The following is a 14980-nucleotide window of genomic DNA, read 5'->3' as shown; positions in this document are numbered from 1 at the left end:
AGGTAGACGGAAACCAACTGGTCCTCCTAGTAAGCTTGGGCACCGGGCTCGGCCTTCGGTGGGTACATGGTACGTGGCCCGACTTGGGCCTTGCTGGTGGGCCAGATAATATTTTGTAAAATATATATTTTATTAATTTTTATATTATAATTATAATATTTTATTACTATTAATTATATTTATATATTATTTTATCTTAAAATATATTTTTTAATTTAATCAGACTGGGCTCAAGCTGGATTTTTAAGTGTCGGGTCATGCCGATGCCGAGGCTTACCTCCTAATGATGTTTATAGTGTTGGATGTAAGCGAGTCTATTCCAATAAGTACAATAAGATGAGTATATCGAACGATAAGTTTAGTAGTCAAAAAGTACATGAGGATATATGATGTTTGGTTTTCTTGCGATACTTTCACTAGTAGCTTGGCTTGGAATTAGTTGATTGGTTTGTTTCATTTTATGGTCTTTCATTACAGGTTTTGAAATTCAGAGAAAGTGCATGGAAATGTGCAAGTTAATTAAGGCAATGCATGGCCTCAAACAAGGTCGAGTGCATGGTTTGGAAATTATATAAAATAATGTCTATCAGTAGGCCGCATTGGACCACTCATTATTTATTAAGAAGAGTTCTACTAGTATTCTAGTAATGTGGTCAATATGTATGGCATCACTCTCGTAGGAAGTAGTTTGAAGGATATATCATATACCAAAGTCCATCTTCAAAAATTACTTTGTTATTAAAGACCTTTGCCTCGTAGGAAATTTTTAGTTATCGAGGTGGCCAAAGGCAGCAAAGGATTATTTATAACTCAAAGAACGCTACGCATTTGATTAAAAGAAACAACAGTGCTGAGAGCTAAAGTAGCCAATATTCCAATAAATCTTAAACTCCATATGTGAAGAGCAAGTAAAATTAATTGGCAATAGAAGTTTTAGGTCATTGGTTGGTAAACTTTTATATGTTGTTGCGATAATAGTAGATCTTTCTTTTGCTATTAGCAAGGCAAAGTCAATTTATAGACAAACCAAACTGAAGTGCACTAAGAAGCAGTGATGATGATCCTTAGATATTTGAAATCCTCTCCTACTAAAGTGTTGTTTTACAAACAATGCTCCTTTCTTCATATAGTTGCATATTTTGCTGCTGATTATATAATGGTCATCAATGACAGTAAGTCAACCATTGAATTCTACATGTTTGTAGAGAAAACTTAATTATATAAAGAAAGAAAAGGCATGACATTGTAGCCCGATCAAGGATCGTATCTAAACATATAGCATTGGAGCAAATGGATTTATAAATGATTTGGATTAGATATGTCCTAAAAGAACTACATATAAAGATCTTAGACTCAGTGTGGTGATGATGTGTGGGAATAAAGGTAGCCACTTGTATTGTTAACAATTCAGTTTTCCACGAGAGGACAAAGTACATTGAAGTTGATTGGCGCTATGCAAATGACTTAGTCCAATCTGGTCATATATCTACAGGGGGGCATCAATTTGGTCAAATGTATACCAAAGACATTACAAGCTTGGGACATTTTAGGTGTTATAACAAGTTTATTATGAATAATATATATGTTCTAGCTTGAAAGGCATCATACTTATAGTTATAGATGACAACGTCTAATTCCGATAAAGTAGGTCATAGTTGGCACATTCTTTAATGGTTATTTGTATGCAAGCAAAATTTGCTTGAGCCTTGATTGTGAGGAGAGGAGTTGTTGCCAACAACTACATCGTTTGCACCATTGTATTCAGTTGGAGGATTAAAGACAAAATTATCTGTCAGCTTGAGATGTGCCGCACCCATATGAGGGTACCAATTGACACAAACTTGAGATTTTATTGCTCCCACAATAAGAGAACATGTTTTTGGTAATAGTAGGTAAGTTTGGCATCAGGCCTGCCCGATCAGTTATCGGGCCAGCTCAAGTGGGCCCGATAAGCCTGGTTCGGCCCAATAATATTTTTTTAATATATAATTTATTGATTTTTATATAAAATTATAATACTTTATTACAATTCATTATATTTATATATTATTTTATATTAAAAATATACATTTTTAAACGGCTCGAGTCTGGGTTTCGGGTGTCAGGCCAGGCCGGCCCCATGCCCATGCTTAATAGTAGGACAAAATTGTTGGTAAAAACTATCAAAATTGTGGTAAAAAAATATGAAAATTGACGCACACACTTGAATGTTCCAAGAGGGATAGCTCGAGAGTGCCTGGTAAACCAGGCAACGCAGTGGAACAGGGTCGATTTATGTACCCTATGTTCTTATGTCCAGTCTGTCCTTACCGTCCTGTGTCCAACGTTTGTGTGGAAATGCACAAAACGGAACAGTTTGTTCTGTTCTGCGGTGTTCCAGCACTTTCAAACGCCCTAGAGGATGAGAAGAACAAAGGAGAAAAGTGGTACGCAAAACACAAAGGACTTATAGTTGTTCAGCCGAAACAAGCTTACTTGCACTCTTTCTCACTCTTCACCATTTTTTACAAGAGATGAGGTTTCACTATATAAAAAACTATTATAAATGATCCTTATTTCTAGCATCTCATTTGATTCTGCCATAAGTGATTTTCATATCTTAACCTGCCCTCTAAAAGTTTTGTCTCTAGCTCCTAAAAAAGCTAAGAACCAGGATAATCATCTATTTAATTTAATAACCTCCTTGATAAGCTCTTGAAAATCCCTCACAATGATATTAAATGCGGAACTAAATTTTTTAGGGTGAGTGTTACATTGAGGATGTGTAGTTGTCTTACTTTGAGTCTGATTCCATTACCTTTCCTTTAGTTAGTCATATAGTAGAGAATCACATTACTGTCCAAATGCATCGAGCTTTAGAAGACCTAGTAAGAGCAGAAGCCCTCATTGAGTTTGATGACATTCCCTCAAGCAAATTATTTCTCTAGCATTGACCAATGCAAACAAGGTAATGTGTCATCAGCAATAACAGTGAATCAACTTTCGCATCCACATCCGTTGCTAGATAATCACCACCCTCCATGTCAAAGCCGACATTGCACTGAGAGGTGTTGCATTGAGTGCTAAGGTGTGACGTATTTGTATATTTTGCACCAACTTCTCCAAGAAAATTTAGCTCCGTTTTGAAGTTTTAGAACAATTCTCTCCTTCTTCATAATATTATGCATCACCATGTTTTAGAACAATTCTCAGCATTTGATTGGCTGATTTATGGAAAGTATATTTCTAACACATTCAAAATGTTTGAGAATCTGAAAGTTACTTCGTTTGCATTCAGGCTTAGAGATGATCAACTTATCTTCTCATGTCTTATTTGGAAGGAATTTCCACCCACAAGAAAATGATATTTGTTTAATTTGGATACAGACCTGACCTTTTCATATTTTACAGTATCCATTTTATGACTAGCTTGTTCGAAAGCAACGACCTCCAAAGTATCTAAACATTTGTGATGCCTTCCTAGCTGCTTAGAGTGTACACCTCAAAACTGTTCATATCTTATTCATCCTTAGAAATCTTTCACATAAATCACATCTCACATGGAACCAGATACAGGATGTTGGGATGCTACTTCAGAAATACAAATTCATCTAAGACATTTGAACTTGTATTTTATGGCTAACTTCATATGCATAATGAAGAATGCTGTCTCTCTCTCTCCCTCATTTTTAAGCCTTCACAACCAAGTCCACCAAGGAATCCAAATGGGTAGTTGGGCATGCAAGTGCGTGGCTAGTGTCGGAAATTTGCTTTATTTACATCGTGATACTTCATTCTTTCTTACTTTTCTTTTTACATACGTTAAAACTTGGAACTTAAAATAGTAGTGCCCCTTAGCTAAAATTTTTTTTTTAGCTCCCCCGCTTATAAAAGGCGGTGCTTGGGTTGATGTAAAACAGCCAAAAGCCAGCCTCAGCATCCCAAGTGTAAAGTAATAACGACAAGCGTCAAGTAATAACGAGGAGTTGTTATAGGCATTGAGGTCTACAGTTTGTACAACAACCAAAGTCAACTTAACATGACAAGTGGAAAGCAATGGCAAGAAGATATAAAGGACCTTTAGGTAAGGAGTACCTTGGATCAAATTTTGAGATATCAGCCACATTTGGGCTCATGCAAAACAGTCAAAGCCAGATTAAAAGCCTCAAGTGAAAAACCATAACCAAGAATTATAAAGGTTTAAGACGAAGACCCTAGATAAATGTCGACCCTTCTATTTTGGCTCATAAGATTTTGCCGACATGTCCCTCAACTGATTAATTAATTAAATTAAATCCTACTTGCACACACACACACACACATATACATATATATAGAGAGAGAGAGAGAGAGAATATGTTACCAAATATCTAGTGAATAAGATTGATCGTGAAATAAAACCATGAAGACAAACACTAATGCAATTATTTTTACATCATAGGCGGAGGACCTCTACACTTAGGGATAAGCACAATAATTTTTCAATTATTTGGGGGAAGGTTATATGGATTATGAGGTGTACAATATTTGTCCTGACACCAGCAAAGTCCAAACTGGAAAAGAGACTTGTCCCATCAAGTCTGTAAGCGTGTCCTATGCGTAGTATTTATTCCACTCTGCCTCTGATCTTAATTCTTATACTTAGATCTTTTAATTATATTTCACCATATAATAAATCTGTTTATATGTGGCTTGGAAGTCACCTAATTGGGTAGGTCCAATATTTTCTGATAAAGTTTGAGCACTTGGTTCACATGTGTGGACCAAGGTTGGAAATGTCTGGTGGGGTAATTATTTGTCTAGAATTAGACATTGGGTTTGTGATTGGAACCAGATACAAACTATCTAGGTCAGCATGTTCCCTCCCTGCGCCGGCCACAGTTGGGCAGGGCCCGCCTCCAAAAGACATCTTTGATATTTTTTGTTTTCTCTTCTTTTTTGTTCAACTGCGACAGGGGTGAGAAGTTGCAGCTACACCTGGGCATTGGGCCGGCCCGGTCAAATAAGAGTCGGGTTCGAACTAGCCCGATACCTAAAACCCGAGCCTAAACATGAGCCTGGTACTCGCAATCGAAACCCGGGCTGAATAAAAAAAAAATTTAAATATAATTTTTTTAAATATATAATATATTTTTAATAATAAAATATATATTTTTTATAAAATAAAAAAATTATTTGTTATTGGGCCGAATCGAGCCCCTGTCAAGCCGACCCAGGCCGGCCCGATACATTATAGGGCCGGTTTTTTTGGGCCTGAGTCTAGTTGGGTATGGCCTGGACTTTTTTGTCTGGTACCTGCCCAATCTGCCCTAGTTTCCAATTGATCGGGTCGGATTCCAGTCCGATGTCATTAGGCCTATTTGATTTTCTTAAGTTTGACATGATGGTTCAAAATTACTTGCAACTTTATGGGAATGATTACTTTAGATTTGAAATTCATGGATTTGATGTGGCATGCTTTCCCTGTGGTTACAAATTAAAGATGTATAGTAAAATCAATGGTTCACCAAACTAAGGATATCCTTAAGTCAGACCTAAGATCTACCATGGTTTTCAAATCTTGAGGATTTTAGATAAGGGGCATCGACTCCCACTTATTGCTGATATGGAAATTAACATCAATCATGTCTCTTTTCATTCAAAACCTAAAAAAAATCAAAGCTTAAGCATCCTCCTTCCTTCAACGTAGATAATTGATCTTTCTTTTTCATAACTATGCATTATAATATGTTGGGTTCATGGGCGGACGCAGGTGTGGGTTATGTGTGGGCAACTGCCCACACAGAACCTGAAAACTTTTATATGTTTATATTGATGTTTATGAGCAATTTTTGTCTTTTACATATTGCTTCCTTTTAAAAATTTAAAATCTTATATCTTAACTAAAATTTTCTAACTCTGTCCTTGGCTCGGTCAGATATGTGATGCGGAATTAAAATTTGATGGATAATTTGAACCACTTAAACGGTAGGACACACACGACAGGACATGGGAATTATACATTGGAATGATTATTGGCCTTCAAAAGGAAAAAGGTTTTGCTGCTTGGCTTTATATTCCCAATCATTCCATTTAACTTCCAATAGACTTTCAATAAAGGCATGCATGGTCCACTCTCTCTTTGTCCACATGTTCTTCACAATTCATGCACAGTGCATGTGGTAAAGGCATCACCTACACTCTAGGTGCAACACAGTTTTGCCAAACTTACTACGTAAATGTAGTCTGCACTCTGCATATTTCTATGTAAACTTAAGAACGAAAGTAAAAGTCTTGCTTTTTTTGATGGGTAGTTCTGTTTTTAAAAGTAATGACTTAGACTTTGGTTAGAAATCTTATTCATGTGAGGAAACATGACTTATTATGTGGATTTCAAGGATTTTGAACGTAGATATCATAACGCGGTGTGAATAGATATGAAAAAACCCTACTTAGAAAAGAAATATTCAGCAAGGAGGGGTCGGCGCTCATCCATCACTCTGATCTCTTTCATATATATATATATATATATATATATATATATATATATATATATAGAGAGAGAGAGAGAGAGAGAGAGAGAAAGATAATGATTTGTGGGTTTTTCTTCCTAGATGGAAAAAGCAAAGGATTTTTCCATTCAAACCTGAACCAAAAAATCTGGCTGTAATTGACCGGAGGACGAGTTCACCTACTCAAATCCAATTGGTAATTAGTTTAAATGATCAATACGGGTGTTCTGTCTGTTTTATTTTAAATATTGTAACATTCATTAAGTTATTTTAATATAGTTTTGCCATTTAAAAAAATAAATAACATAATAATTTTTTGCCAGTTGGTGATCGGTTCAGCTGAATCGGCCGTTGTGACAGCTTTGCCCTTTTAAAGTGGACTGTTTTGCTGCCCAATGTGTTGGGCCTTCATTTCGCCTTCTTTTATATTCAACCAATCATATCCATGAAGGAGCTCAGCGAGTTGATTATAGCGATCAATTTTATAAACGATGAAGGCTTATATTAATCCAGACACGTCGACTTGGACCTTCTGATGTTCATATTTTATGTATAATAATGCATAATAATGCTTTGGATAATACATTAGCCAATGGCGATTGATCTTGACACCACCGGGGGCCCTTTTCCGTCCGTACAACGTGTTTCCTTTTTTCTTTTGTTTGGGTTATATATATATATATATATATATGCAGTTTGGTCTTTCATCTCATTGATAATTTTAAACAGTTTAAAGGAAACCAACTTTCTTATCACGTTGTTTCGTTTTGTACTTTTTTTTTAAAAATAAAAGTCGTATTTCATCTTTCATCTTACCGTTCTACCCTTCTCTCGATTCCTTGGATACCACTAGGCCTGGGTCCGGCTCAACCCCACCCGGTTATATTTTTTTAAATATAAAATAATTTTTTAAATATAAAATACAATTTAAATATTTAGTAGACAGGCCCAAACCACTTGATAAATTATGGGATCGATCCAAGGTGATATTTTCAGACCCGAACCTCGGGCTGATCGAGCCGAGTACGGAGTACCGGTCGGGCTATATATATGAGCCGTTACTTTGCTGTTAGTGAGTGATGATTTTAAATTACTGCTATATTATAAAATATAAAAGACAACGAAAATTTTAATATGTCGGCTAAGATTGAGTAATATGGGCCAATGCCATTAATAAAAAGCGTTAAATTGCTCGATGTTAAAGTGTTGTTTTGGGTCACTTCTCGTTCTGTTTTAGCCTTGACGTAATGCATGTGAGCTGAAAGTACAGGCATATACAATTATCTCCGGTAAATGGAGAATTATAAAAGCAAGCAAGCTGAAGGTACATGCACATACAGTTATTTTGAGCGAAATGATTTGGTTAAATAAAAATTAACAAAATTGAGCTTGTTTTTTGTTATCTAAGAGGTGTGATGCAATTGATTGGATTAGTGGCTAGTCACTGGTTCAAAATTTAGTGGCGACTGTGTTTTGTGAAAGCCGATGCATGCCAACACAAGGTGAAGAGACACGACTTTTTCATTGAGGGGTCGAAGTATAGTTTCAAAGTTTTAACATGAGCCGAAATATAGCCTCTTTTTTTTTATATGTAGTTTTTTTTGGAAAGAAAGTTAACATATCATACTTGAATTGGATATATTATTATTGTATTTTTTGTTTTTTCAAATATTTGTATATTTGGATTTGAATACGAACAAAATAAGTTATATCTGAATCCAAAACTCAATTTCACAATCGGAATTATATCTGAAATCGATTTTACATTTACATCTGCATCTGAATCAGGATTTTGCATGAAATCCATTGATTTTCACCGTCTAAGGGTATTTATGTATATGCTATTTATTTAAAACTGGATCCGATTTAGATCCAATCAGATATTTATATATGTATTCAAATCTAATCTGATGTCATTTTTTAAATATGAATTTGATCCAATTTTTTAATGAGATCCGTGAAATAGTTAAATGAGATATACGATTCAAATCAAACATATTATACCAACATCCAATGAATGCTGGAATGCCTAGGCAAGATCGAGCCAGTGCACACCGGATGTGAACTTCCCACTTTGGGCTTGGCAGCCATGGCTAAGTTGTTGTTGATATATCTATTCTAAAAAAAACTGTGAACTCATCAAGTCGGTAGGTTCTTTCTAGAATTTTTAAAGAGAAAGTTGGACTAGGAGAAGATATGACATTAGAGTTGAAGAGAGACCAAAAGACAAAAGGGTGTCCATTGATTTTTTTTTTTTTTTTTTCCTTTAAAGATTACATTCCACCAATTTTGAGAGAGACTACTGGCCCTCCCTGTCTACCCATGGTTTACAGAAAATGCTTGAAACTACTTTTTACTGATCAAAAGCTAAGCGCATTGGAATGTGACAATGACTACTTCAAAATTCAAACACGAGTTTTTAACCACATTGCCGCACACAGCCAAAGCGGCAGCGATGTGCTTTGGACAAATGTAAAAGGTCGGTCCAATCTGACGCAGTGGACGGCAAAGAAAGAGTTGAACAAAGAGCCAGCCAATTCATATTTTGAGTTTTTATTTATTATTTTATTTTATTTAGATTCAAATCCAAAGATCCGATGTTATTCTATAAAGGTGCTTAGGCCTCATTTATAATCAGTCTTGAGTTTTTATAAAACATTAATCGTTATTTTGCGTTCGCCGTCCGTTCTACCTTTCTTTTCGTTCCGATCGATCCTTTTTAGATTAGCTAGGCCATTGATCGTGAAGTGGGTGCGCTAGAAACTACTTGCAAGGCTAGTCGGCATTTAACACCATAAAACAAATGAATATCTGAAAATTGAACCGTTGAAAGCGAATTTCAAGAGAAAAAGGCCAAAAGTTGCCCTTAGTTTCGATATTATTTTTTTTGTCGTTGGCGGCCAAAAAGTTTAGGGATGAGATATCATTTTCTTTTGGTGGGGCTGTGGGGACATGGAAGAACTGGACGTCTCGGCCTTGAGTCCGAGTCGGTAGATTATAACGAGTCAGATGGTCGACAGGTTTCCATGTGGATATCTTAAGACTCTGAAAATATTTCAATAGCTACTTAAAACATTAAATAATTACGGTCCTTATAGTCTTATAGGTTTTCATGGTTTCCATACAATAGTATCTTCTAACATTTTTGTCTAAATGACATGAAACCAGGGCAGAAATATGAAATTTCATTAAGGGGGCTGGACTATAGGTTTAAGGGTCAAAATGAAAAATTTCAAAATTTTAATATCAGTTAAATGATTTTTTTTAAATTACATGTAAAATTTGTCTTTTATTTAAAATTTGAAGGAGGTCCATGGCCCTACCCTCCTCCCCCATTGCCTTGAATGCTTCTAAACTTCTGTAATATATTTTTGGTTTCTTTTACATGTTTTCTTTTATTTGTTTGTCAATATATTTTTTAAATATAGAAAATGCTAGTTGCTAAAAGAGATCCAACTTTTAGTACCAAAAAGAAATGCAACCACAGATAGCTTGGTAAAGTATCTCCTGGACTCGGTCCCGTCCGATCCATGTGGGATACCGATTCGAATCGGATTCTTACGGCATCCATCGGAAAGCGGTCATATTTTATACAACGTAATTAACACTTGTTCCTAAAGCAAACAAAAAGAGTCGAAAAAGAATCCGGAAAACCCCTTCCTGGTGGGTCCCAAAAATACCAATATGGACCTCACCGAACAATTTTAAATTCCGATTGTACCCCAGTTCAAAAAGTCGAAGATTGGGACCTTGAGAGTTCACACGGTCACAACAGAGGAAGGCAAGGAATCTCGGCGATATCCTTCTGAAATATCGTTTTTCACCTTGTTTTTTCAGAAGCCGATAAATTACAAAGAGATCGACACCTTTTGCTGCCGTTTATTTTGCTTTTTTTAAAGGATTTTCATAGTTTAGATGAAATATTTAATAGCAGTATAATGTTGATAAAAAAAATACTAGTTCAATCTAGAGAGAGAAAGAGAAGAGAACATGACTCATGCTTGAAGTATAATAACCGAGAAATCAAAATGATGGAAAGCCAAACATGTAGAAGTATATTACATTATCAAATACATGAATCAGCAAAGCCATGTAAAGCAGTAAGTGAATGGACTTTTTTGAAAAAGTAAAGCGGATTTCTTGGTGATTATGATACAAATTGACTTTCTACAAATTAGTATAAAATTTACCGATGTAAAGAGAGAATTCAATGAGGAATACATCATTCTGAGTGAGCCAAAAGTTCATTCCTACTATTCGTAATGAGGTTTAAAGGCCTATGTCATTCATATGGCATGTACGTGGTAAATGTTCACAAGAGTCGACCCTCACGCTTCCCAGCAACTTTTTCTGATTCCAATACATGGCGATATATTCCAGATATTGTTTTTCCGCGTGGAAAGTGCAGCTGTTAGGGCGATATTTTCCTCCGAGGAGACGTTCCCGAGAAGATTTTTGGTGTTTGAATAATGGAACCAGTCATCGTCATCAACACCGTCGCCATCATCATCCCAACCGAATCCATCATCGAAACCCTAGTTTTGGAACCCCACACCACATCAACCCTTCCACTTCTCCATACTTGTCTTCCACGCTCAGCTTTTTTTCTGTTCTCTCTCTTCTTCCCTAATTCACGCCCGGAGATGGGTGTCATGGCTGGTTCTGCAGCACCTCTTCTTGAGCGGTCTTAAACTCGAGGTTATTTGTCTTCATGGTGGGTTGATCCAGAGAGGAAGATGGGTTGCTGCGTTTCTGCCGAGAAACGCGATGGTTCGTGCATGAAACTGACTATGTCGATGGCGGCCAAGGCCAAGAAGCTTGTTATGATGTCTGAGAAGAAGGGGAAGACCGTCGCGAACAGGGAGAACGGGGTCGTGGAGCTAGCGGCCAAGGGGCAGAATGGAGAACGTGGCATTAGTTCCGACGGGTCGTCTCGGAGAGAACGGAGTGATGGTAACTTTTTCCTTTCTGTCCTCCTTCGATTCTGAGCGTTTGCTTTTGTCTTCTTCCGTTTCGGCGTTGTATTTAGTTGAGATGTCTGGGTACTGGAGTACGTTTCCGGATCCTGAGGTGATATTACGGCGAAGTGTAGATGAATTCCTGGTTTCATGTGTTCTGAGTTAATGGTATGGGCCATTGATGGAAGGAATTTAATGGTAGCTTGTAGTTTATGATAATCATGGAAGCTGTGAGCATCTCGTGTTTGGTTGACATTCTGAAGTTGTAATTAAGAGTCCTTGTGGCATATGAATCGTTGTCCCGTTTAGTTGCTCTTTATGAATCTTGTAATTATTTGACTTGGGTAGTTTTCGGTCATCTTTGTGTGTAGCGTGGCCGTTCTCTTTTGCCTTTGTCTCTTTTCTTGATTTTTGTTGTCCAGCAGGTGGACATGTTTAGCTTGTCATGGAAGATCAAATACATATACTGATAGTTCTTGTTCGTGGGTTTTGATGAATTGAACCGTTTGTTGTTTGGACAAGCGATCATGGTTTCAATTGTGAGTAATTTGATTGACAATTGTTAATGATGGTAATAACGGTCATAAGAACTGCATGATAGATGGTGTTGGTCATGGTGGTGATACATACTGGTGATAAATTGATAATTCTGATGATGATGGATGGATGGATGGATACTATACGAGGATCAGCCCATGTTGATGCGGCGACATCACATATTAATGACGACCCTGTTATCGATGAATGGAGTCTGAGATAGATACGTGGTCTTCATTGTGCGCGGAGATGTTTGGTAAATTGGTGTACTGCCGTGTATGTCTCTCACCATGTGAAGCAAAGGCAATTCAGTCAGGCTAGCATGGCATCTCCCAGATTCTTTAGAAGAATAGGGAGCTTGGAGAAATCAATACCACTGGCTGCCATTTGAGACTTTGTTCTTGCCGTTTGGACAATTGCTTTCCTTAGTTTGCCCTTGCACTTCTAGAATCGAGTCCGGACTTCAATATTCAACTGCTTAACCAGCACGGATAGGCATGTGTTTGACTTGGTCTCTTGAATGGAAAAGGTTCAAGTTGAAAAGGTTAATTCAGTTGTTACTGCTGGAGTTGGTTCGATCAAATTTAGCTTAGTTGCAATTTTTTCCAGTTGGTTTTCCTGTTTCCTTTTGTGACTGTAACGGGAAAAGGAAGCTTGAGTAAATAAAAAGAAAAGTAGGAGACAAAAGATAATCAAATGTGCTGAAACTCATCCATGTAAAAGCACGTGTTGAATTGCAATTGTTTGTTTTTCTTTCGCTGCAATAAATATGATAATTTATTTGGATTCCATATTGGTAAGACATGAAAAAGTTTTCCTTGTATGCCATTCTCATAAGACATGAAAATTTGTTCATTTGTTTATTTATTTTTGACAATGTGAAATATGGAGCTTCATGTAGAGAAAATGAGCTGAGAATTCAGTTGAAGATTATGAATAAGACTCGATGCTGACCCTACTCTGCTTCCTCGATTCCAAGAGTCGGGAAGTTGTGCAGCAGCGATATAATTCACATCAGTAGGGATGTCCAAATCAGCAGTGATTGATGACAAGAAGCCAAAGTACTTCCAGTAAATGTTGTGGGAATTTTTTCACTTTGTTGGATTGCTTGAATGTACACATGAAAGCTTGAATGTGCACATGAACACGTTAATTTGATTTGAAGATGTACAAGTAGGTTTAATGTCTTCACGTTGCTAGACCTGAACATTTTGGAAACCACACATGCATTTAGGCATACACACACCCCCTCACCTGTCTGTTTAAATTGAGCTGATGGCATAAGAGCAAATCATTGAAGCACTTGTTCTGTTTAAGAGGGATGTTTCAATTTTCATGACGCCCGGTTGCCAAGCTTTGAAACATCACGTAAGTTTCCTTGAAATGTGGTCTCTGGAAGTTTTTAGTAAAAATATGAACTTTGGTTGAAGGAACTTTCCTGAATCTGTGCACCAAATACCTGTTTCACAGGAATATACTTATTCTAGGGCCAGTTGATGACAAGTCCCAAATAAAAGGAGGAAGTCATTCCATGATTTAAAGTACTCAGAACAAAGAAATGTCATTCCAGAATTTGATTGCATCTTCTTTCATTTACTCTTCAAGGATATAGAAACCAACCAGCATAGCATCACCAGGTGGCGATTCTAGGATTTGGTCTTGAGCTTGCATAGTTATTTAAAGCTGCAATATTGATACCAAAACCTCTTGTGTTTAATTTGCTTTTTCTTTACTATTTTTTCTCTTTTGAGGTTAAATTTGAAATCTAGAGAGCTAAAGGCATGTCCAAGTCAAGTATTAACACTGTATGGACTTCAATATTTATGGATGGAAAAATTCTTTGTTGGCATTGCATATGTATTGCCTATTTAACTAATGTGGTTAATAGTTCCACTTGGTCCTTGCTGTTGTTTCCCTTTCTGCATATCTCATCTCCATATTTCTGATAGACATGATTTATTATTACTTGCTTGTCTTCTTGCAGGTAGTAGAGACGCGGCTTTCTTTGATTCCCTAGCTTGGTTGGAGTCTGACTGTGATGATGATTATTTTAGTGTCAGGGGAGGTAAAATATGTTTCTGTGGATCTGTTTTATACTGGGGAATCTTCTGAAAATTGCATTGGTTTGACTTAATATTTATTGTGCGTTTTACAGATTTTACCCCATCCAGGGGAAACTCTTTGAATTACCATGGGAGCACACCTGGGACACCCCGGCCCACTTTGGCTTCAATTGTCAGTAGAATGTCTGATATCAAAGCGGAAATATCTCCAACTAGTAAGAGAAAGAAACTGGCAGATCTTTTCAAGGAAACCCAGGAAAAAGATGATGATGCTGGTGATGTCTCATTGCCTTTACAGCCTTCATCTATTAATCGACAGATGGTTGACAACGAGCAGCCAAATGTCGATGAAACAAAACCACTACCACCAAAGGCATTAGTTCGAACACCTGTTCCGTTTGATGCTAACTCCAGTAGCAACAGTGTACCAACTACAGATTTTATGGATTTAAAGGTTGGGAACAGAAAGGGAGCCAAAGAAAGTCAGTGCTGCATGCCAAAAATGTTGCCTGGTCTTAGCTTCAATGAGAAGAAAATGCTGCCAAGTCCTGTCCTGATGATAGAAAATAAGGCGTAAATCCTTGTAGAGGTGTACGGGCACAAGTCTCAGGTGAAGTTTCTATGAAGTTTATGGAACTGATAATGCCAGGGACTAGGACTGAGCAGCATGTATAGTACATGAGGTATCAACAAATAGACGATACATGTATCTGAAAACATGTAAGTCGTTTTATGTAAAGTGTATATGCACTGTTTTTTTATTGAATGAGCTCTTTTATCCGCAAATATATTTTCTTATGTAATTATACAGACTGTTGAATCCACCTCATATTTTGGTCCTTTTTCTACGGCCCTAGCTCTCCATTTGATATTAACATGGGGTGCCCCTCTGTAGAGTATAAGGTGTGCCAAGGCTTAATCATTTATTTCCTGCCATACATTGTTATATTGT

The 14980-nt window shown here is 36.9% G+C and overlaps 1 protein-coding gene across 1 annotated transcript; it reads left to right on the top strand.

Moving 5' to 3' along the window:
- Positions 1–10958: 10958 nt before the first annotated feature.
- LOC116248464 (uncharacterized) lies at positions 10959–14876 on the top strand. The gene is made up of 3 exons (XM_031621261.2): positions 10959–11423; positions 13950–14030; positions 14121–14876. Exons 1-3 carry the CDS (start codon positions 11207–11209, stop codon positions 14603–14605), a joined length of 783 nt encoding a protein of 260 aa, XP_031477121.1. The 5' UTR covers positions 10959–11206; the 3' UTR covers positions 14606–14876.
- The last annotated feature ends 104 nt before the right edge of the window (positions 14877–14980 follow it).

Source organism: Nymphaea colorata, chromosome 2, assembly GCF_008831285.2.
Source record: "Nymphaea colorata isolate Beijing-Zhang1983 chromosome 2, ASM883128v2, whole genome shotgun sequence".
Taxonomy (NCBI): domain Eukaryota; kingdom Viridiplantae; phylum Streptophyta; class Magnoliopsida; order Nymphaeales; family Nymphaeaceae; genus Nymphaea; species Nymphaea colorata.
Note: the sequence above shows the minus strand (reverse complement) of the source record. Positions and strands in the feature narration are given on the sequence as shown.

Coding starts and splice junctions, on each gene's coding strand:
- LOC116248464 (XM_031621261.2), top strand. CDS start 11,207: ATGGGTTGCTGCGTTTCTGCCGAGAAACGCGATGGTTCGTGCATGAAA. Junction 11,424..13,949: donor TCGGAGAGAACGGAGTGATG/GTAACTTTTTCC, acceptor GTCTTCTTGCAG/GTAGTAGAGACGCGGCTTTC. Junction 14,031..14,120: donor TTATTTTAGTGTCAGGGGAG/GTAAAATATGTT, acceptor TGCGTTTTACAG/ATTTTACCCCATCCAGGGGA.